Consider the following 22,858-nt stretch of genomic DNA (forward strand, 5'->3'; position numbering starts at 1 on the left):
ACACTGAGAACAGATGCAGCAAAGACAAACTCCTTGTCACACACACACACACTCGTCCACATTTACCAGTATCCATTACTAGGCTGCCAGGCACTAGCCAGAGGGACAGAAGCTGCCAAGTCTGCGATCCAAAAACAACTCAAAGGCTGGGCTGGCTTCAAGACCTCTTTTTATCTCCTAGAGTTGGTGGGAAGGGGCTTCCCTTGCAGGCCCAACTCCTTTGTGGGTGAGGCTTGAGGAGGGGCTTACTTGCCATGTGTTCAGGCCCTCCTTTTGTCCTTTTGTTCCCTTAAAAACTTGGTTCCTTTCCCTGAGGGAACTTTTCCTGGCCTTTGTCCATGTTGCTTACATGCCTTCATCACTTTTAAGAATGGTGGTTTTAGCCTAGTCTCATATGGTCTCCACGCTTCCTCCCAACTTTTTACAACTGTAGGGAAGGCTGAGTAGATCTCTGCTGTGGAAAGGCATTGGAGGACTCCGTGTGTGTGTGTGTGTGTGTGTGTGTGTGTGTGTGTGTGTGTGTGAAAGAGAGAGAGAGAGAGAGAGAGAGAGAGAGAGAGAGAGAGGGAGAGAGAGAGAGAGAGAGAGAGAGAGAGAGAATATGTCAGTAAAAGTTTGCTGTTATTTTAAATTCACAGGGTCTCTTGTATTTTAAAGAACCGTTTGTGCCTCAGTGTTCGGTTGATTTGGGATTGAGTGTGGCCATTTTCCAGGGCTGTGAATGTGTAAGTGAGTGAGCATAAACTTAACCTGAGAGTACATCCGTGTAACAACTATCAAACAGAGGAACTACACAAGTGTGCACTGAAATTCGCAGTTCAAGAAGACAGAGTGATAACCTCGCTGGCCACTAAAGACCAGGAAGATCTGAAATCTGAATCATACCTTCTGATTTTACCAGTCAGCTGTTGAGCTCCAGTGAAGCAGTACAAAGCATTAAATGAAGTTTCTTACCAGGTTTAAGGCCTGCTGCTTGGGCTGGACTGTTTTCGTGAACCCGGCAAACAAAAGTGAACATCTCCACACGTTTTGTGTCCTGATGGTGTAGCCCATAGGTCTGAAAATTACCCAGATGGGAAAAAGAATTGTTATTCATTATGGCATGAGAAAGGTGGATTAGGGGTTGATACTATAATCTATAATGAATGAGATAAAGCAGCATGAAGAGCTAGACAGCCATAGCAAGCTGTGAGATGAAATGAATTCTGCTTGATTTTGATCATTTCTCATTCTCTGAAATGTTGAAGATCAAACTCAGCCGAAAAGTGAGACAGGCCAGATTCAAGATGTTGTCATATTTTCCTCAGATTTGATAGTCAACATTTTGAAAATCCAAGTCCTCAATTTTCAACTTTGGTAATGTCTGAAATTTGTATTTCAATTTGTTTCTCATTTGCAAATAGCAGGAGCATGTGATTTAAAACCCTGTCCTCAATTCCTGCTGAGGGCAGCCTGCAAAACTTCCTCTTAGCAGTTTGTGAAGTAAGCCTAGGAAGGAATAGAAGCAGTGGTGAGATTCAGCCAATTCCGCACTTATTCGGGATAAACGGTTGTTAACTTTCTAAGCGGTTCGGAGAACCGGTTGTTGGAAGAAATCTCATTTTGTTTTTTTCCACTTTACAGAGCTAATCCTGTAAGGAAGGCAGGAAGGAAACATTGTAGTGTTGTTTCGAGTCCCGTGATGGCGAACGCATGGCACGGGTGCCAGAGGTGGCACGCAAAGCCTTCTCTGTGGGCAGGCATGCTGTTGTCAGCTGTTCTTCTGGTTTTTGGCCAGCTAGTTTCGTGAGTGCCTGAGCGCCAAAAAACTGCCCGAAAAACTGACAGTTTCGGGGGCTGTTTTTCAAGCAGTTTTTGGGCTGTTTTTGCGGACCAGCCTGCTGTTCCTCATGGGCACCGAAGCTCCACAAAACAGTCTTAAAAATGGCCAGAAAAATGGGCTGTTATGGGGTCGTTACCAGGCCATTTTTCAGGCCCTGTTCAGGCCATTTTTTAGACCAGAAAATGGCCTGAAAACAACTCAGAAATGACCTAAAAACGGCCCAAACAACAGCCAAAAAACAGGAATGCATGCACCGGCCAGCTGGTCTTTGGGTTTCCGGTGCTCCGGCACCCGCACCCGCACCCGCATGTACGTATGTTCCGGTTTGGGCACTTGGTGCCAAAAAGGGTTGCCATCACTGTTCTAGCCTAATCTTACAGAAACTGCCTCTCCGGTTAACCTTTATTACATTGTAACAGCTAAGGCAAAGCGCCCATCAACGTGAGTGACATTGAGTTGGCCACGCCCACTTAGTCACATGACCACCGAGCCCCACCTACCCAGCTGGTCATTAGGGCAGAGAACCGGTTGTTAAATTATTTGAATCCCACCACTGAATAGAAGGCTTTCTCCCATTTACCTGAATCTCAAAACCATACGTCTGAGTCTCTTCTTTCTCCAGTGTGATCACCTTCCTGAAACAATGTGAGAGGAAAGAAATTCAGCTGAAATTCCTCAGGACCTTGCATGAGGCAGGTTCAACCCACATTCACCAAATTGCGTAAGGATCGCTCTTCACTTTCTGATTCCTCCATCTTCCCACAGTTGAAGCACTGCCCTACAATATGATTTCAGTTACAGGAACTTCCCTTAGTCATAGTTCAGCAACGTCTGCCTCATGTGTGTTCAAAGGGAAGTGGAAAGCTGCATTCTGCCTCTTAGCCAGGCAGCTGGATCAAACATTTGCCCTGCCCAAGAATCATCTCTGCAGCTCAAAGTCCCTCTTTCCCTTACGGCTCTCCTTCCACCACCACCACTTTAAGCCAATGGAACAAACAGGAAGTGAGCAGCCTTTCGTGTAGTCTTTATGAATCCAGATTGGAGCTAACAAAGTAACAAAAGGAGAACCAAATGCAAAAACATAGCCAAAGCAAACACAAATGTAATCAGGGATGAGGTTGCTGAAGCAAACATAGATTCAGAGGCAAACAACCACTTCATCATTCAAGAGTATGCTTTTCTATATGTGTATCTCCTTCTTGCAGACTCATTTACTGCAAAAAGGAGATACGTAGGATAAATACCAAAGAATGGCAGACAATCTAACCTACAGTAATAATCTTTTAGGGTAAATTACATGGATGGCTGCTCCTCTGACAGCAGAGCCGCAATCTTTCACAATCAAATGTACATTTTAAAATCCCAGGCAAATTCTCCTAAAAAATTTTTTGAGTAACTTTGATACTAAAATGAACTAACGTTTACTGAATATTCTGAAAATTCCCATGAGAAATATTTGCATTGCCTTCCTATCCAAATAAACCCAGATTATCAATATTCACTTTTTTAAAAAATCGAAGTCCATATATTGCCACCAGATGTTGCAAGTTGAGTGTATGTTCTGTCCTTTTAACTGATCATTCTATGAACATTGTCCATATCCATTTTATGATATGAATCGATCTACTATAAGGCTAGTAAGTGGACAAAATTTCTTATTGTTTGATAAAAAAAGCCTCTCTATTTAATGGAAATTTGGAAACCGCAAGGAGGAGACAAAGATTCCTCCTTTCATTTCATAAAAAAGTTGCACCTCTTCATAAAACAGTAGAACATCTGGCCACAAATAATGTATGGGCGCATGTACACACCCAACTTGACCTCCCCTTGTGCCTTTGTTCTGCTTATTATTTCTGGAAAAGAAGTATAGTTGAAATGAATTAGAATGTTTTTATAAGTGACTCCCAAAAGTTTATTCAATTTCTACAAGTTGTCAATTGGAATTTAAGAAATGTCCCCAAGTTAATTCAGAAGCATATTTTAGGAGAAACTCTTATAGAGAAGCATTTCCTAATAGCCTGGATTACTGCTGCCTTTTGTTCTCCTTGTTCTTTCACATAGGACAGTAGCTTTATCAAGGGGGAGGCTCATTATTTCTTCAGCGTTGCACCCTTAAAGAGGTACTGGCCACAAACCCTATCACCCAGCATGCTGCCAAGGTAGCAAGTTAGAAGAACCTGGAGGATGCTACATTGGCAAAAACCTGAGATGAGGATGAAGTAAGATAGCAATAGCAACAGCACTAAGACTTATATACAGCTCCACAGTCCTTTACAGCCCTCTCTAAGCAGTTTACACAGTCAGCCTATTGTCCCCAACAATCTGGGTCCTCCTTTGACTGACCTCAGAAGGATGGAAAGCTGAGTCAACCTTGAGCCTGGTGAGATTCGAACTGCCAAATTGCAGGCAGCCAGCAGTCAGAAAAAGTAGCCTGCAATACTGAATTCTAACCACTGCTCCACCATAGCTCATGTTAAGATAATGGGATTCAGTCATCCTATATTTAATTACCATGTTTCAAAACTGGAAATTCTCTTTGTCCCCATTTAGCAATGAAATCACAAGCCTATAGAAGGGTATTTTTAAAATAACTTTCATGTGCCCCATTAAAACCCAATTTTCCTGTTCTCTAAGAACATCTCAAATCATTTGGAGAACTGCAACCATGGGGTTGGTAGCTGAGGCGAAAACAGAGGTCCTTTCTCCAGTGCACACTTTTGTGACACTCTGTCTTTTTTCCCCCTGCACAACAAAAGCTTCTTCCTAAAGTGGTGAAGTGGCAATTTGCTCTTGCAACTTTCACCAATGCAGCTTTAAGGGCACGTTCCTAAAACTTGAAGGTGATTCGGTATCAAATGTAATTGATGGATATTTTGTCTAAACCCTCTTATTATGAGGCAGCATGGATCGGCTCGCATGAAGGTAAGATCACCTCCTATTAGGGATGGCAATCTGATGTCCATCAGATATGCTAAGACAACAATTCTCATAAACCCTGGTCAACCGAGAGGTAACTGTGGGAATTCATCCTCCAACCTGTTACTCTGACCCTGTTTCCCCCCAAATAAGACCTCCCTGGATAATAAGCCCAATCGGGTTTTTGAGCGCATGCGCTAAAATAAGCCCTCCTCCGAAAATAAGCCCTCTCTGAAAATATTGCACCACAGCTGTAGCCATGAGATGACCATGCTTGCACCTCAAAATAATAAGACCTCCACAAAAATAAGGACAAGCGCTTATTTCGGGAGTCAAAAGAAAATAAGACCCTGTCTTATTTTGGGGGAAACACAGCATTACCATGTGATCCCAAAAGAGGATTTTGGTTTGAGGAATTGCAGAAAGGTACTATATGCTTTTTTAGCTTTTGAATCAGAGCGCTGTATTGTGCATCCCGCTTCTGTTGGACACCAGGCTGAAGAATGTTGCGCCAGAGAGATAAAGGAGGAATTGCAATCACCACCAATTGAAAAGTTTACCGATTAAAGAGACAAACTGAAACTCCCTGCCTATTCCATGGGAGGTTAACCATGGTTCTGAAGCTGTAGCTGGTGAAATTCTGTCCCCAGCAGAAGATGCAGGACTGGAGTTAACAGATGTCAAACTCGTGACGACAACATATGATGTATCACTTTTTCCCCCTTCGCTAAAACAGGGGTGGACGTGGCCAGCTGTGACGCATCTGGCCTGCAGCCCACAAGTTTGACACCCCTGGTCTAAAGGTTCTATCCCAGAAGGCATAATACCTTGCTTGTAAATTGCCTCCAGGTGCATAATGTCTATTACATCTCTCCCCCCTTCCCCCCAGCCACTATAGGACCATCTCACTCACTCCCAGCCACAGGGGAAGACAAGAACTGCTTGGAGGCAGCTGTGCACAGTGTCCTAAGTGAGCACAAGCAAGAAACAGACAGCCTTTGGTTCGACTACACTGAAGACAAGGGCTTTCTCTGTAGGATGGCATAGTGGAAAGCAAGTCTGTCTTCAGCAGAGCAGGACAACATTCACCACTGAAACTCTCTCAGCAGAAAGGAGCAACGTAGCACCTACCTGTGCTGCTCAGGCGACTGGCTCAGAGAGTGCCACTTGAATGCAGAGCCCTGAGGGAGAGGTGCAAAAAAGAGAATTAGCCAAGAATATGGCAGGATGCTGGCCTCAAATCTCACTCCGACATAGTGCTGGTGGCACTGAGCCAAGGACTGGCACAACGGAGCCACAGAACAACCCCAGAGGCCTTAAAGGCTGCATGCAAAGCACATTTCCCTGCCACCTAATGACTCTTCTTTCAGTCCTTAAAGTGGCATCAAGATCTGAGAGAACCTTTGCCTCCCTTGTTTACCAAGCCGTTTGTAAGAATTACTTGGGTCATTTTCATTACTGGCTTTCAACGATACTAAAAGCTCAGCTTTGTCAGCTTGCTCTGGACACCTGTTCACTGCCAACCTGGCAATGAAAACAGGTTGCCAAAATGAAACAAGGACTCTGCCTTAACTCCAAAGCACAGAGGTTGTTTTGGGAAGTCAGTTGCTAGACAAGAGGCCATTCATGCAGTTGGTTACCAGCACACAAGGGAGGGGAATTCGGATGGGGAGCCTGCTGGAGGCAAGCTGAGGAGATATTCCCTGTTCTTCATCCTGTGTACACACACACACACACACACACACACCTATAATCCTGATCTGGATTATGCTTCCTGCATCTCTGGATGATGTTAGAAACAACGGTTCCTTTGCTCCAGGGGAAGCCTGTCCTCTTATGCCACCATCAGCCCAGTTTGGATTGCTACCCGAAAACCGGCTATTCCCTTTTTACGAAGCCACTTGCACAATGCATGAATGGGACATCCTCTAGGTTGAAAGTACATTAAGTCCTCATTCATGGACATTCAGAATGAGGTTTCTGTTTCATTGCTTGAAGCAAAAAAAAAAAAACTGTCAAGGAAGCCAGCTGAGATTGGCATCATCTGACTAAAAAAAATGATCAAAACAAAAATAGCACATCACCATCTAGGGTGCTGAATCTCCTGGAAGCATCCCGGTGCTTTATATCCAATATTCACATGAGCCTGAAGATTTCTTGGAATTGCATCTCAAGCTTGGTTACGGTTCCCCACCCCAAAACCACAAAGGCCAACTAAGAGGGTCTTACACCCACCACCGGGGTTGATGAAAAGCATTCAGAAAGTCACATCTGAACACTGTAGGCTTTCAAAGCTACATGGCTTGTTGCCACGGAAAGAGAAAAAAACCTTTGGAAGAAAAAAGCCCATTTTATTCCGAAGCCCTAATTTTAAAATAAAATTAATTGCCAGGCCCATTCTGAACAAACCCTTTCATTGTTGATGCTTCCACACAGTACATGATGGGAACTGAAATTTGCAGGGCCAATTAGGAAAAATTATTAATACAAATGGATTCAACCACCCTTGGAGGTGGGTGGTACCCCACATTCATGCCGCGTCGCACCCCCTGAAGAATGTCAGCCATCTTGGCATAACGGCAAACAACATGGCAATTGACAATGCTCTGGCTTTCATTAAACTTTCCGAGTTGTACAAGTGTGCAAACGTGCATGTCTTTGGTTTATGGCTGAACTCAACGTCTCCTGCAAGGCGCAGCCAAGAAACGAAGCATCGGTTTTCTATTAGGCAGCTACACATGCAATTGGAATTATGCTTGAAAATAAACAGCTGTTCATGTAAGACTTCATCCTGCCCGCCTCTGACAAGCAAGCACTCCACCCTCTTCCCCCAGCCTAGAATGACCTCTGTTTTAACCTGCAGGCACCAAGTCTCTTTTTATGTGCATGGCTGCAACCATTTTCAAAAGGTTCAGGATTGCAATGACTTTTCAGAAGAGTGTGGGAGGGAAGGGAAGGGCAGAAGCAAGGGGGGAGACAAGGGTTTCCAGTTCCTTGTTGGGATGAAATGGACGTACTTGTCAAGCTGGACAATGGCATTTCAGTGACCTCAACAAACTCCCATCAGTGAAGTGGGATATTTGGGTGGTCTGCTGAGAATGGAATAAATAGATTTGAATCCTACTGTAATGGCAGTTGATTCCCAAGGCACATGAGGAGTGTCTTCACCAGCTCTGCCTCTTTCCTCCGGAGGAGTCTGGACAAAACCCTGAAGGCTGTAGCAAGCTACCCTGTTTCCCTGAAAATAAGACCTGCCTGGATAATAAGCCCAATCGAGCTTTTGAGTGCATGTGCTAAAATAAGCCCTCCCCCCAAAATATTGCAACACAGCAGCAGCCATGAGGTGACCACGCTCGCCGCCTCCTCAACCCCAAAAATAATAAGACCCCCCCCGCCCCAAAAATAAGGCCAAGCGCTTATTTCAGGGGTCAAAAGACAATAAGACCCTTATAAGACGGTAGTCAAAATTCAAATTCTACTTAATAAAAACAGCAGATACTGGAAAGCTGAACCTGAGTTCTAAGCCTTATTCAGACATCCTGCTTTGGAGCTAAGAAAGAGTAAAAGACAGGGCTATACTGATCTCAGGAACAAAGGCGATATCAAAATAATAATGAACAAAAAATAATAACATGAAAAAGACCAACAAAGTGATACAGATATTGGTTTCCTCCTGGTGGGAGATGAACACATTCCTACTTCCACGCATTCATTCTGCACTTAAGTAAAAGGCTTGAATAATTGTACACTGAGCACACCCCCTTCCCTACAGTTCAGAATCCTTCCTGGTCAAGATCTCTTTTGCGAGGAAGTAAGAGTAATATCGATTGAAGAGGCACATACCCATTGATTTCATGGCTGGAAGGATATAGGACCGTGATGGCGAACCTATGGCATTCGTGTCACAGCTGGCACACAGAGCCCTCTCTGTGGGCACGCGAGCCATTGCCCCAGCTCAGCCCCGTCATGCATGCATGTACACCTCCTGCCGGCCAGCTGGTTTTTGGGTCTCTGCTGCGCATGTGCAGTGGGCGGGGTGTATGCGGGAGATGCACATTCATGTGTGGTGGTGGTGGGAGTGTGGGGAGTCATGGACACACATGCATGCGTGGTGGTGGTGGGTCACGGATCATACAGAAGGGTCACGCGGGCATGCATGGGGCACACAGGGGGTGTCATGCATGCATTGCATTATGGGTGTGCACGACATTTGGCACGCAGCTACGAAAAGGTTAGCCATCACTGATATAGGAGCAGCACACCTGGTGATGACTTCTGAATCTTTTCCTCAATCCCAGTGCAGTTCCATCCATCCATCCATCCATCCATCCATCCATCCATCCACCCTATTTATATGCCGCCCATTTCATTATTGAGTGAGAAGCTTACAGTCATAATGCTCACTTGTAGTTTGGTAGAGATTATCATTTGCCAGTCTTGCTGCCTGCAAGATCTTAAGAATGGCAGGGGTTGAAATATGAAAGTTTTAGAAATAGCCAATTAGTAAGAAAGAACAATATAATCAGAGAAATAGAAAATCCGAAAATCAGAGAAGCTGGGGAAGAGCAGCAAGGAGGAAGGCTTTATAATCTGTAGACACAGCCCTATTGGTTACTGGACAGAGTGAACCCTACGTGACTGCTGTCTCCATCAATCGTGGAGAATGTACGGCACGTGTCAAAGGTATCACATCATCGTTTTCGGCGACACAACTGCATTACCCAGTGGTGGGTTTCAAAATTTTTAGAACCTCTTCTGTAGGTGTGACCTGCTTTGTGGGAGTGGCTTGGCAGTCATGTGACTGGGTGGGCATGGCCAACTTGTAAAATGTGGTGAAACTCACTTAACAACGCTCTTGCTTAGCAACCAAAATGTTGGCTCAGAAACTCTGGCAGTTGAAGCACGCAAGCCTTAAAGTTATCAAGTTACAAGACTCTTACACCCCTAACCCTTTAGAAACCCACCCAGGGGTGTTCAAACTTGACAGCTTTAAGACTTGTGGACTTCAACTCCCAGAATTCCTCCTCTCGCTCTTCATCTTGATGATGTGCGGACGGGCAGGGGGAGGGAGCTGGAACCGGTTCTAAACAGCCCTGTAGGTTTGTGGAACCTCTTCTATATAAGAGGTTAGAACTGGCAGGAACCCACCCCTGGTGTGTGTGTGTGTGTGTGTGTGTGTGTGTGTGTGTGTGTAAAGAGAATTGTTTCTCTTTTGTTCAAGGTGTGTGTGTGTGTGGGGCTGACCCACCAGCAGAGTCAAGTTAGGCATCTTCCAAATGTTTGACATGCCAACCCTCAAAAGCTGTGCCATCATTGGTCTTAAACATTGCTGGGACTTTTTAAAGATGCACGTTGTTAAGGCAGGGAAGGAAAAAATGGCCAATTGTCCCAAGAACACAAGCATTCAAAACTTCTTTCCGCCCACCCCCCCAACTCAGCTCCAGGCTGACCCAAAGTACAATAGGGAGAATGTTCCAATTCTCCAATCCTCCCGCCTTCCCTCCTTTTGGCTTTGAACCGCTGCATCCAGCCAAGGAAACCAAATGCTGACTTCACAGGCTCAACCTCAGAGCCTTGAAGCTGCCAGCGGGGTTTCAGTGGGGGGGGGGGTGTTGTGTGTGTGGCATGCCTGTCTGTGTGTGTTGTTGCCACGTGTAGAAGGAACCGAAGAGGCAAGCGGGCTGCTGTTTGCAGCAAGTGTGGGCAGCCCACTGACCCTGCTGGGGGATGAGGCGGTTTGCATTGCAAGCCACCGGAGGGAAGAACCTTTGGAGCTAAAGGAAGAGAGCCTTGCCAAAAGCAGCGGTGATAGAAGCTTTTCCAAATGGCAACCAACGGAGAGCGAGTGAATGCTCGCGTTTCAGCACGAGTCCATTTCTCTGATTATTCATCCCCTTTCGTCCCCTTGCGTTGCTCCCTGGGCCCAAGATGCAAGGGCGCTGCCTCAGACCTGCAAAGAAGCCTGTCTCCACCAGTAATGAAACCCAGACACTGAGGGGAAAAAAGCACATGTGCTTCCAATATTAGGCGGGGGCGGCAGGAACAGGGAGAAACGCTAAACGCCCTTTTGGGCTGAAGACTGTGTGCCAGGCAGCCAGGACTGCGAGGGGTGGGGGCGATGGGGTGGGGAAAGCCGCTAGGAAAAGGGACAAACACAAAAGGATAACAAGACCCTCGAGTGTCCTTTAGTTCCACCTCCCCCTCCCTCCCCATGCCAACCTGAGAAATTCCAGGATGCAAAACCACAGAGGTGGGTGGGGGGAGAGAGACTCAGAATCCATGCAAATCATTGCATGCTTCAATTTTGAAAGTGAAATGAGCGCTATCAACTCTCCCCCACTCCCCAAACTGGACAAAAGGCTGATGGTTCCATAAACAAACAAGGCTTTTCATTTGCGGGCTGCTTCCTGACATGGGTGGGGGCAACTTCTCCAGGGTTGCAGTTTTTACAGGCCTCTGAGGTTATAAACCAGTGATGGCTAACCTTTTTGTTGGCGCGTGTCGAAAGCGCAAATGTACCCACACCCATAATGCAATGCATGCACAACACCACCCCGGGGAGGCATGCGCATGCACGCATGACCCTCATGCTTCACCTGCCCCTGCGCATGTGTGTGATCCCCCACTCCGTTTTGCATCTCACGCATGCGCCCCATGCATCGCGGCAGAGACCTGAAAATCAGCTGACTGGTGGGAGGCGCACGCACATGCGTGGTGGAGCTGAGCTGGGGCGATGGCTTGCGTGCTCACAAAGAGGGCTTTGTGTGCCACCTGTGGTGCGCATGCCATAGGTCAGGGGTCGGCAAACGTAAACACTCAAAGAGCCAGTTGGACCCGTTTCCCACAGAAAAGAAAACACTGGGAACCACAAAGGTCCTAACCGGAAGCCCCCTGTTCAATTCTGGAGCTGACCGGAAGTTCAGTTCTCCCACCATAGAGTCTCCTCCTAGCGCAGCATACTTTTTCCTCTACCTGTCATAACCGAAAGCCCTGTTAATTGTGGAGACAACTGGAAAACCCTCCCCTTGCCATAGAGTCTTCTCCTGGCGCACTGTGCTTCTCTCAACCCCCCTCCCCACTGGAAGCTCCTCTCAAAATTGACAGTGACAGAGCCACAGCAGAGGGAGGAAAGAGCCACATGCAGCTCCAGAGCCGCAGTTTGCTGACCCCGGCCATAGGTTCACCATCACGGTTATAGACCAAAGTCTATCCAAGACCTTGGCGAATGAAGCAAGCCAGAATGGTTGTCCAAAGGCATTCACCATCTGAAAAAAAGTATAGGTAGTCCTTGACTTAGCACCATATGTTTAGTGATTGTTCAAAGTTACGACGGCATTGGGAAAAAAAGGTGACTTATGACTGCTTTTCACATGTACAACTGTTGCGGCCTCCCCATGGTCACGGGATCAAAATTTGACCTGTTGTCAACTGTTCATATTTATAACGGTCGCAGTGGAACCCTCTTTTGCAACCTTCTGACAAGCAAAGTCCACTGAGAAGCCAGACTCACTTAACAACCGCATTATTAACTTTACAACTGCAGCGATTCACTTAACAACAGTGGCAATAAAGGTCATAAAATGGAGGGGAAACTTGCTTAACAACTGTCTCGCTTAGCAACAGGGCTCAATTAGGGGTGTAAGTCTGTAAAGTGTGCTTTGAGCCAAGCTTGAATGTGGCCTTCCCGTTGTTCCTTTGGCAAGTATACAGAACTGGTTTACCATTGCTTTGTTTTGGACAACTTTCTTTATTTTCTAGTTTTACCTAAATCCCTGGCATTTCCTAGTGGTCTCCCCTCTCAGCACTAATCTGACCTAGCCAGTTTAGCTTCTTTCTCACCTCAAGGTGCCTGAAATGGAGGCCCAAGAAGTTCTATCCTTTCTATGACATCTCCTCATGGGGTTCATCCCAGGCAAATATGTTGCTCCTTTGAAAGGCCAGGGTAGCTCTGTAGATACTCTACAGTGGCACATCTGTATTAAATCAAGTTTTAACTTCCTCCAGGCGGTCAATTTACTATATTTGGAGAAACAAATGAACAATTTGTCATCTAGTGGGACAAACGAGGCAGGTCAATAAGATGGGCAGGATAAGAAAAGAAAGCCCATTTGGGTAAAATCATCTTGACACTATGCAATTGACCAGGCTACATGTTTGCAATCACCAGAAATGTACAGTGTAATATTACCAGAAAGGATCTTGGAGCTAAAAGACAGTAAATACACCCAATATAAGGCGTTGGAGGATTTCTTTGCACTCCATGTGCACACAATTAGTCTCAGGGTGGAGCTAGGCTTGCATTCAGTTCTCCATACTTCAGAATTGCTTCTTAACCTTCTTAAGAAGCACAGAAATGAGAAAAGAAATATGGGATTAATATTGTATATGGTAAGTTCAGCAAAATTATTATTGTATGTGGAATAGTGTTGGAAAAGCAATGAAATGCCTACACTGGAAGATTCATTGAACTTGCAGAAATGGCAAAGCTAACTAGTTTAGCAGAGATAAAACAACAGATGCTTTTTTTTAAAAAAAGACTGGACTTTGGATGAAAGAAAAGAAGAAAGAATTAATGATTTGGGGATTATAAATGATTTAGAAGATGCAGGAAAAATATTTACAATGGTAATTACTGTTAGAAGAAAGGGCAGAAGGAGCCATTGTACCTCTGTTTCTCATTTTCTATATTTGTTCTTGTTTGTTTTGTATATTTTACTGCACTGAAAAATTCTAATTAAAAAAGTGGTCTCCAGCCTGGAAGCACGCACACACACGCACACACACACACACACACACACACACACACCAAGCATGCAAAACATACAAACTATGAAAGCAGACAACTCTTCCAAACCCAAGTTTCCTTTTTGAAGAGGGAAAGGGCACCTAGTTATTATTTGCTCACTACTCATCGAGTTTAAATCGATCAATTTTTTAGCACAGAGTTTCTCAAACTTGGCAGCATGAGGAACATGGCTAGCTGGGAGGTCCTGGGGATAGAAATCCACATACCGTGTTTCCCCGAAAATAAGACCCGGTCTTGTATTATTTTTTGCTCCAAAAGATGCATTCGGTCTTATTTCGGGGAAAATACGGTACTAATTGTGGCCCTCTGTCTGATGATCATAACTGGGGCTTATTTTGGGGGAAGGGCTTATATTACGAGCATTCTGGAAAAATCGTGCTAGGGTTTATTTTCCAGTTGGGTCCTCTTTTTGGAGAAACAGGATATCTTAAAAGTTGTCAAATTTGAAACAAATTGGTTTAGCACCTGTCTCCCTATCCTACTCTTTAATATCTGAATTGTCCTTCTTAAAGTGACACGATATGTTCCACATTTACCTTTTTAAAATAAATACTATTTCAGAAGTTCTTAAACAAAAATTCAAAAAAACCGCTTCCCCCTTTTTTTTCACTTTATGCTTTTATTGCACTGTAAAATTCTAATAAAAAATATTAAAAAGAAGTTGTCTCAGACAGCAATCAAGCCAAAATTACTTGGGGAGCTAAGCAGTCACAAAGGTTTATGCCTTCTGAAAACCCCATTGCATTTCAGGGCAAAACCAAGCATTGGGAAATGAACCTTCCCCTAAGCATAAACCACAGAGTTTCCTAGGAAAGAGGGACCTAGGCTCAAAGCTACACAACGACAGCACCTTTTCCTCCAGGCCCCATCATGGGCAAACAAAGATGAGTTCTGGAATGGGGAGAGAAAGAGACTCGTGTATGGTAGGTAGTACAACCCACCAAATACCCAACCAGGAAATTGCTTGTGGTTGGTCCTGTGGCAGTGCTATTCAGCCGGTTCTAGCGAACCGATAACTGTGGCGGTGGGAGGCTCCGCCCACCCACCCGGACAATATCGCATCCCATTTCTGACGCTCTGTGCATGGACGCGCACACATTTAACAACCAGTAGGGAAGGTAAGTTGATTTCACCCCTGGTCCTGCCACCAATTACAGGATAAAAACACACTTTCAGCATTCATGAGGTTTTTTTTTTTTAAATTCTATGGAAAACACTTGGCTGGAGTCTTTATGGTGCAGTGAGGGCTAACCTTTTTGCCATCGCGTGCCAAAAGCAGGGGGAGCGCAGGGGGCCATGCACGGGTGTGCCCACAACCATAATTCGACGCGCCCATGCATGTGTGATCCCCGCGCTCCCCCCGCTTTTTGCAGGTGATGGACATGTTTTTCGCCTTCCCTGGGCTCCAGTGGCTTTCTAGGAGCCTGGGGAAGGCAAAAATGGCCTCCCCTGTCCCCCTGGAGGCTTCAGGAGGCTTCCTTGAAGCCTCCGGACGGAGAAAAATGACCCAACACGCGAACCAGAAGCCCGTTCCTGAACGTCTGGGTTGCCTGTATGGCTGTTGTTCCGGGTTGCCGATAGGCCAAAAAATGGCCGAAAATGAAGGCCGAAGTCAGCTGGCTGGAGCTGACAAGGTAACATCTCACATGCCCTAACAAATGGCTCTGCGTGCCATCTATGGCATGTGTGCCATACGTTTGCCATCACGGTTATAGTGGCTTATGTTGAAAAAGCATTTACATCAGTAGTTGGCAGGGGGCTTCCCTTTCTTTATTCCCCCCTCCCCCAGTCTTCATGATCGGCAGAAAGATGTCATTGAAGAGGGCAAGGTCAACCTTTCTGAATCTTTTCAGGATGGCTTCTAAAAAGGATTAATGCAAAATAGACTCTTAATATTGTAAGGCTTTACGTACCAATGTATTTTGGATCTTCCTTTCATCCATCTGTAAGAACCTTACCCAAAACAACATTACAGGTAGTCCTCGACTTACGACCACAATTGAGCCCAGAATTTACGTGGCTAAGTGAGCTTTGCCTCATTTGATGACCTTTCTTACCAAAGTTGTTAAGTGAATCACCCCCCCCCCGTTGTTAAGTTAGTTAAATGAATCTGGCCTCCCCATTGATTTTGCTTGCCAGAAGATTGGAAAAGGGGATCGCATGACCCCGGGACACTGCAACCGTCATAAGTATGACCCAATCGCCAAGTGTCCGGATTTTGATCATGTGACCATGGGGCTGGGCTGCAATGGTCATAGGTGTGAAAACCAGTCATAAGTCACTTTTTTTGGTGCTGTTGTAACTTTGAATGGTCACTAAGAAAGTGCTATTAGACTCTTGATCACCAGTGCGCTTGATTGAGTCTGGCACCTCAGGAGGAATGCATGAAAATAATATAAAATACAGCTATGGAATTATTTGGAGCATAAGAACCTTTGGTCTTAACTTCTTGTTGTTGTTTTTCTAGGGAAGCCTTTCTGACCTGCAAAATCTGGATCACAAACTGGGATCATTAGGATTGTTTGCCGCCATCTTGCACCTATCTGGATTTCTGCAGTGGAGATCTAGGAGGCATTGCCTCAATAGGGAAAAAGTACTATGGCAGGGATGGCAAAACTTTCCGGCACTGAGTGCTGAAACGGGAGCACTTCACGCGTCTGGGCCATGAACAGGAAAAGCAGCTGCCCAAGGGCATATGCATGTCGGAAAACGAACCTCCGGTTTTGCAGCGTGTGCATGCGTGTGGGCCAGCAAGCCTTCCAATTACTGCTGCGCATGCACATACGCTGATCATGCCAATACATGGAAGACCAGCTCTTCCGGCTTCTGGCGCTGCCGCACACACAAAGGCCAGCTGATCGTCGCATGCACATGCGTGCCAGAAACCCGGAAGAGGAACAGGCACCACCGCGCGGGCCAGGTCACATGGCTCGGTGTGCTACTTCAGGCACATGTGCCAGAGGTTCGCCATCGCGGCTCTATGGCGATAGAGTGTATCATACCATTCTCAAAGATCCACTTGCTTCTTGATGTAAAAATATTTCATGAGGCTGGCCTTAAGGGACAACAACACACTACAGAGGTTAGAGTGTTGGGAATAAGAACAGGAAAAACCTCAACTCAAGTCACAAAGTTAACTGACACCAGGTACTTCACTACTCTCTGCTCAACAATGAGGAGGAGGAGGATGGGATAGCAAGAAGTAGAATCCCTGCGGATGTAATCCTTCGCACTGAGCAGGAGCAGCTGCCTGGTCCTTGTAAGGCTAGACCAGGGGTGTCTGGCTGGGGAATTCTGGGAGTTGAAGTCCACAAGTCTTAAAGTTCCCAAGTTTGGACACCCCTGGGCTAGACAATTTTTATTCCTTTTAAATTTTGGGGGAGAAAGGGCAGCCATGCCATTAATCTGACAGGAGCGTGGCTCAGCCATCCGAGGTCCATCTGACAAAGAGATATGTATCTGTATGTTGCAGAATGAGTACCAGATACAAGCCAGGATTGTCAGTAAATGCCATGGGTTTCAAGCATAGCAATAGAAATAGCGCTTAGACTTATATACCGCTTCACAGTGCTTTACAGCCCTGTCTAAGCATTTTACACAGTCAGCTTATTGCCCCCCCCCCAGCAATCTGCTTCCTCATTTTACCGATCTTGGAAGGATGGAAGGCTGAGTCAACCTTGAGCCGGTCGGGATCGAACTGCTGGCAATCGGCAGAGTTCACCTGCAATACTGCATTCTAACCACCGTGCTGCCACGGCTAGAATATAGCATAGCTGGAGGTAAAAGCCATCCCCGAAAGCAATACAATTACTGTCAGTGTTTCTTGTTTGGGAACTCCCATGCTTGGCAATGAGCACAGGAAACAGAAATCAAAATATTGCTGCTAACCTCAAACCAGCAGGGAGGTTGAGGGGAGGGAGAAACAAAACAGTGAAAATTAGGCTCTAGGCCATTCCATGTGGGCTCAGACAGTCCATGCCTCCTCCCTCTTTCCCGTAATTGTTTCTTCCCAGTTACGTCACTTCTGTTCTGGACAAGAATGATGTCAAGGTGCTTTAGCACAGTCATCACCCCGGCGTGGCAGTCTGCTGCCTCTCTCTTTTCCATTCGGAGGGCGATTAGCAAAGTCTAGAACCCGCTCAGCGGACTGCCTGTCAGGGGGGAAACCACTGGCACCGGGTCGTCACAGCAGACCGAGTTTCTTTTAACAGCTGTTGCATCTGCACACAGTAGCAAGCAGCCCTAACCACAGGACGCTATTATGGGACACGAAGGGCCTTACAGGAAATGAGTCCCCGTTTCCTTCTAACAGTTGTTTCAAATGAAGCTCAGGGTTTGATACTCCAAAGCTGGTTTCTGGAATGCAATTTGAAGTTCTTAAATGACAAATGCAATCTTTTTTTTTTAAGTACCCCCCCCCCAACATACAGGTAGTCCTTGACTTACGACCACAATTGAGCCCAACATGTCTGCTGTTGAGACCTTCGTTAAGTGAATATTGCCTCATTTTACATCTTTTCTTGCCACAGTTGTTAAGCGAATCACTGCGGTTGATAGGTGAGTAACCCAGTTGGTAAGTGGATCTGGCTTCCCCATTGATTTTGCTTGTCAGGAGGTCGCAAAAGGGGATGACATGACCCTGTGACACAGCAACGGTCATAAACATGAACCAGTTGCCAAGCATCTGAATTTTGATCACGTGACTTCAAAGGTCGTAACTGTGAAAAATGGTCATGACTCATAAGTCCCTTTTTGTAGCGCTGTTGTAACTGTGAACGATCACTAAATGAAGTGTTGTAAATCGAGGACTACCTGCATTGCATTTGACTTTGCTTTAGGCAGGATAAACGGGGGGTGTTGCGGTGCGATTTTTGCTCAAACATATAGATCAGGGGTTTTCAAAATTGGCAACTTTAAGACCTGTGGACTTCAACTCCCAGAATTCCTCACTCAGCCATGCTGGCTGGGGAAATCTGGGAGTTGTAGTCCACAAGTCTTAAAATTGCCAAGTTTGGAGACTCCTGATATAGATGAAAGCATCTGTGAGTGCCAAAAAAAAGTTTTGGTGTGTTTTTAGGATACTTTCATGATATACAAATGGCACATATATCCCTGTTAGGTATAATTCATTTTGAATAGGTCCAGCAAAGGTTCTTGGCTTTTCTGAATAGTTTCCTGGAAGCTTTCTGATCTTCCCCTTTGTTGAGACAAAGAAGGGCTGTTGTGCCATTATCCCCTCTTTCACAATAAAAAATAGAAAAGACCACATACATTAATTCCCCATTTAAACCACAGTCACCACAGCCATAAAACGATGAACTGGAGGCAGCAGTATCTGTAACTGTGACACCTACAAATTTGTTAAAAGGAGCACTAAGAAAGTAAACTGTAGTCGCTTAATACTGAGTCCAGAAGTATTCCAACACCCTTCCCCTCAAAGCACGGTGAGAATTGCCAACCTAACATCTCAGAAACAAATTTAGATATAAAACTTGTTTCATAAACCCCTACCCAAGAAAACAGCACCATATTTCTTTCCATTTCAATTTCCCAGAAGCATAGCATCCAGACACTTATATTTCCACCTTGCTAGCTGTGAATTATGGAGGCTACATACAGTCTAACTCACCAAGAGAGCACTAGGAAGGTTTGGAGAAGGGGATGATTTTAAGGAGGGTTTTTTCTTTTCTTTTCTTCCTACGCACTTAGAAGTTTCAAAAAAAAATCAGCAATAACCTAACCTAGCAATAGATAAAGATTAGTTTGCATGAGTGAATAGCTCACTGGCTGATCTGAATTGGCTCCAGTTGCAAAATGAACTACAGTACTTCTTCCCCTCCATAAATGAGTCTGAAAAGTCAGGAGTTATCAGGAATCAATTTTGGGGTGGAAGGTTTGGGAGCTCAGTTCAGTCCCTGCACCGAGCATTCTTGAATTCTGAGACTTTTTGCTTTGTGACGAATTAATCAGGGTTCAATGAAAAAAAAAATTAAAATGGATTCTGTAACTAGGAGGGGGACAGTAACCACAAAATTTGAGATGTTGAACAGATGGACATTTTTCTTTCTTCTTCACCATATTGCCTTCCTAACGATTCCCTCCAGAGAGCAAGAAACCCATGCAAACAATGAAACATCTGAACACCACAACCTCTTTGATTGTAGACAATCATGTTTTACATTTGTATCTAAAAAAAAGAGAGCATAATGTATGCTTATTCAAATATATTCAAACCAAGTCAAGTAGGATATGCAGTCAGGTAAATTTTCTCACTGAACGTGCTTTGTGAGACATAAGCCCACACATTTTTTGCGATGTAAAAAACAAATTCAGTGAGCGCATAGATGTGATGCTTTTCCATCTAGAAAGTCAGCTGCAAATGCAACTAGCTGGGCCAAAGAGCAGTTCCCCCCCCCTCAAAAAGTATCTCCCAGAAGCCTCTCCTCCCCCTCCCTTGGTAGATTCAAGTCCCCAAAATGGTTTGCCACCCATTGATTTTTATTTACAGTACTACTTTCATGGACTGGAAGCCATCAGTCAATTACAAGTTTAAATTGCCTCCAGATACTAAATGGTAACAATCAAGAAGAGGCATTAGCCCACCCAGGAGACTTGCCCACTAGCTTCTTCAAGCAAATCCAGGACAGTTGCTCAATCCCAGGACTAACAGGTCCACTACAACAGAGGTCACCAACCTTGGCAACTTTTAAGACTTGTGGACTTCAACTCCCAGAATTCCCCAGCCAGCCAATTCTGGGAGTTGAAGTCTACAAGTCCTAAAATTGCCAATGTTAGAGAGCTCTCCACTACAAGGAATTTCTGGTGGCTCCGGCTTCTTTCCACCATCCTCACCCGAAGCGTTAAGTTTTGTCATTGGTCAGGATGCCAGCAGGAGGCTAAGATCAGTAAACAGTAACAGAGTTGGAAGGGACCTTTGGAGGTTATCTTGTCCAACCCCCCCCCCCCTGCTCACGCAGGAGACCTGTACTAGGGATTTGAACTGCCGACCTTTCTGATCAACAAGCTCAGTGTCTCAGCCACTGAGCCACCTAGTCAGATCAGTCTTGCAAACGAACCCCAAAGTGCGTGTGAATCTTCCTCCTCTCGGCTCCCTCTTTCTCCCACGCGGACCTTCAAGACAAGGAGAAGCGCGCCTCACGCACCGAGAAGTACCGCAGGTGATTGTCTATGGAGGTTCTCAATCATCCAAAGTCAGGGTTGTCCCAAAGGTGCTTTTCTCTCTCTCTCTCTTTCTTCCTCAAGAAGCAACTGGGCTTCTCTGGGTTTTCTTTGAAGACGCTGAAGAAGCTTCTTGGATGGGAAGCGAAACGTCTTCAAAGAAAAACCAGAAAGTCCAGTTGCTTCTTGGGGAAAAAAGGCACCTTTAGGTGATGGAAGGAGGACCGCGTTGACCCCAGGCAGGTCCCGGAGGGGACTGGGGGAGGGGGGAGAGAGGCGATGCCTTCGCGGAGAATGAACGGGGAAAAGGCAGCCCTTCCTCGCAGGACGGGGCAGCGAAAGCCCGAGGGGGTGGGGGGTCTCCTCCCTAATTCCCAGTCCTTGGGGCTCTTCGCCTCTCGGGAGAAGACGGGTAGGAAAGGCAACGGCAAATAGACGTTAATCGGGTCCGCAACGAGACACACCCAGGACTGGAAGGGGTGAGTGTGTGTGTGTGTGGGGAGGGGGGAGACTGGCCGAGGAGGGCCGGCGCCGGGTTAGGAGGATCGCGCGTGTGCAACGCTCGGGTTCTTGCCGCCGCGTCCCCTCCGGCAGGGGCGGCGTCCCCTCTTCCACTTACCCTCCTGGCTCGAGGCAAGGTGCCCCCCGAGGCCGCCAGCGCCTTTTCCAGCTCCGACCCTCGGCCCCCGTGAGCTTCCGGGCCGGCCACGCTGGCCGCCGTTTCTTGGGCCGGTTGTCCGGGCCGGAGGCGCCGGAGTCTTCGCAGGGTCATGGCTGGGAGAGCGGCGGAAAGGAGAGGCAGACGGGCGGCCGCGCCACACGATGCTGTGTCTGGGCTCCGGGATTCGATGGGAGACACGCCCCTCCGCCTTCTCTCGGCGAGTCAAGCCTCCGGTTGCAAAGACAGCGCCGCTCGGGCCACGCCCTGTCTCCGGGAGGCCACGCCCCCTCGGCTCGCAGCTCCATACCCACCCCCCAGAAAAAACTTACCTTTCTGCTTGGGAAGCGCTGCTAATAGTCGGGCTTCCAGCTCTGACCTCTGTCTGGACGCTTCCCCAGTACAGGTATAGGAGACATTATCGGGGCTCTTTTCTATCAGCCAAGCTTGCTTTCCCCCTCCACTCGGCCCATTCCTCCCAGGAAGGCTTTTCTCCTCGGGAAGAAGGAAAACTCCGAGAGGGAGCGGCGGGGTTGGACTAGAAGACCTCCAAGGTCCCTTCCAACGCTGTCATTCTGTTAAACTCTGTCTGAAGTTAGGAGAGTTGTTCAATTTCATTTTCCAAGCCGCTAGTCCTCAGGGTTCTTATCTAGTGACAAAAGCTCTGACCTCTGTCAGGACGCTTCCCCAATACAGGTATAGGAGACATTATCGGGCTCTTTTCTATCAGTTCAAGCTTGCTTTCCCCCTCCACTTGGCCCATTCCTCCCTCGGGAAGAAGGAAAACTCCGAGAGGGAGCGGCGGGGTTGGACTAGAAGACCTCCAAGATCCCTTCCAACGCTGTCATTCTATTAAACTCTGTGTGAAGTTAGGAGAGGTCTACAATTCCATTTTCCAAGCCGCTAGTCCTCAGGGTTCGTCTCCAGTGACAAAAGCTGGCGGGTGGCGGAGGCAGCTTCCTTTGGAACCTTTGGAAGACAGTTCGCAAGCGAAGCGGCAGTTCCCCCGAGGCCCCATCGTTGCAGCCGTCTGCGGTCGGCCGCACTGTGAAACAAAGCTGCTTTTTTTTTTAACGGCCCAGGTAGCGGAGCTTCCGCTGCGGTGAGCCTCAGGCTGAGAAACCGGATCTTGTTGGCCGGCGTCCTAAGCTAAAAAAAAGGCGATCTTTGTAAAGGCCGATTCAGCTTTTAAGTGCAAATCCGAAATTGTCTCAGACGAGTTCTTTTTTCTCGCTGCTCCCGCACCGTTACGTGTGTGGGAAGACAAGGAGCGATCGTGTCCCAAACAAAGAAGATCCCTTGCACAAGACCGTCTTTTTCCTTTAGCACCTACCTGACGTTTGCTTCCCCAACCCCGGCGCCCTTCCATTGTACCGGAATGCAACTTCCTTAATCAGAGAATTTGGGAGATCAGGCTTTCTCAACCTTGGCTACTTTTAAGACATGGGGACTTTTAATTCCCAAAGTTGAGAAACCG

The 22,858-nt window shown here is 46.4% G+C and overlaps 1 protein-coding gene across 1 annotated transcript in view; it reads right to left on the bottom strand.

The window, feature by feature from the left end:
- Positions 1-21,815, bottom strand: part of TAMALIN (trafficking regulator and scaffold protein tamalin) — a 28,856-nt gene extending 7,041 nt beyond the window's left edge. Inside the window, 7 exon segments of the mRNA XM_081935854.1 lie at positions 955-1,057; positions 2,403-2,457; positions 5,870-5,919; positions 21,343-21,510; positions 21,513-21,710; positions 21,713-21,778; positions 21,780-21,815. Coding sequence (XP_081791980.1) covers positions 955-1,057; positions 2,403-2,457; positions 5,870-5,919; positions 21,343-21,510; positions 21,513-21,710; positions 21,713-21,778; positions 21,780-21,800 — 661 coding nt within the window. The 5' untranslated portion in view covers positions 21,801-21,815.
- Positions 21,816-22,858: the final 1,043 nt, after the last annotated feature.

The sequence above is a fragment of the Natrix helvetica genome (genome assembly GCF_964273705.1).
Source record: "Natrix helvetica genome assembly, chromosome: 1".
Lineage (NCBI taxonomy): Eukaryota > Metazoa > Chordata > Lepidosauria > Squamata > Natricidae > Natrix > Natrix helvetica.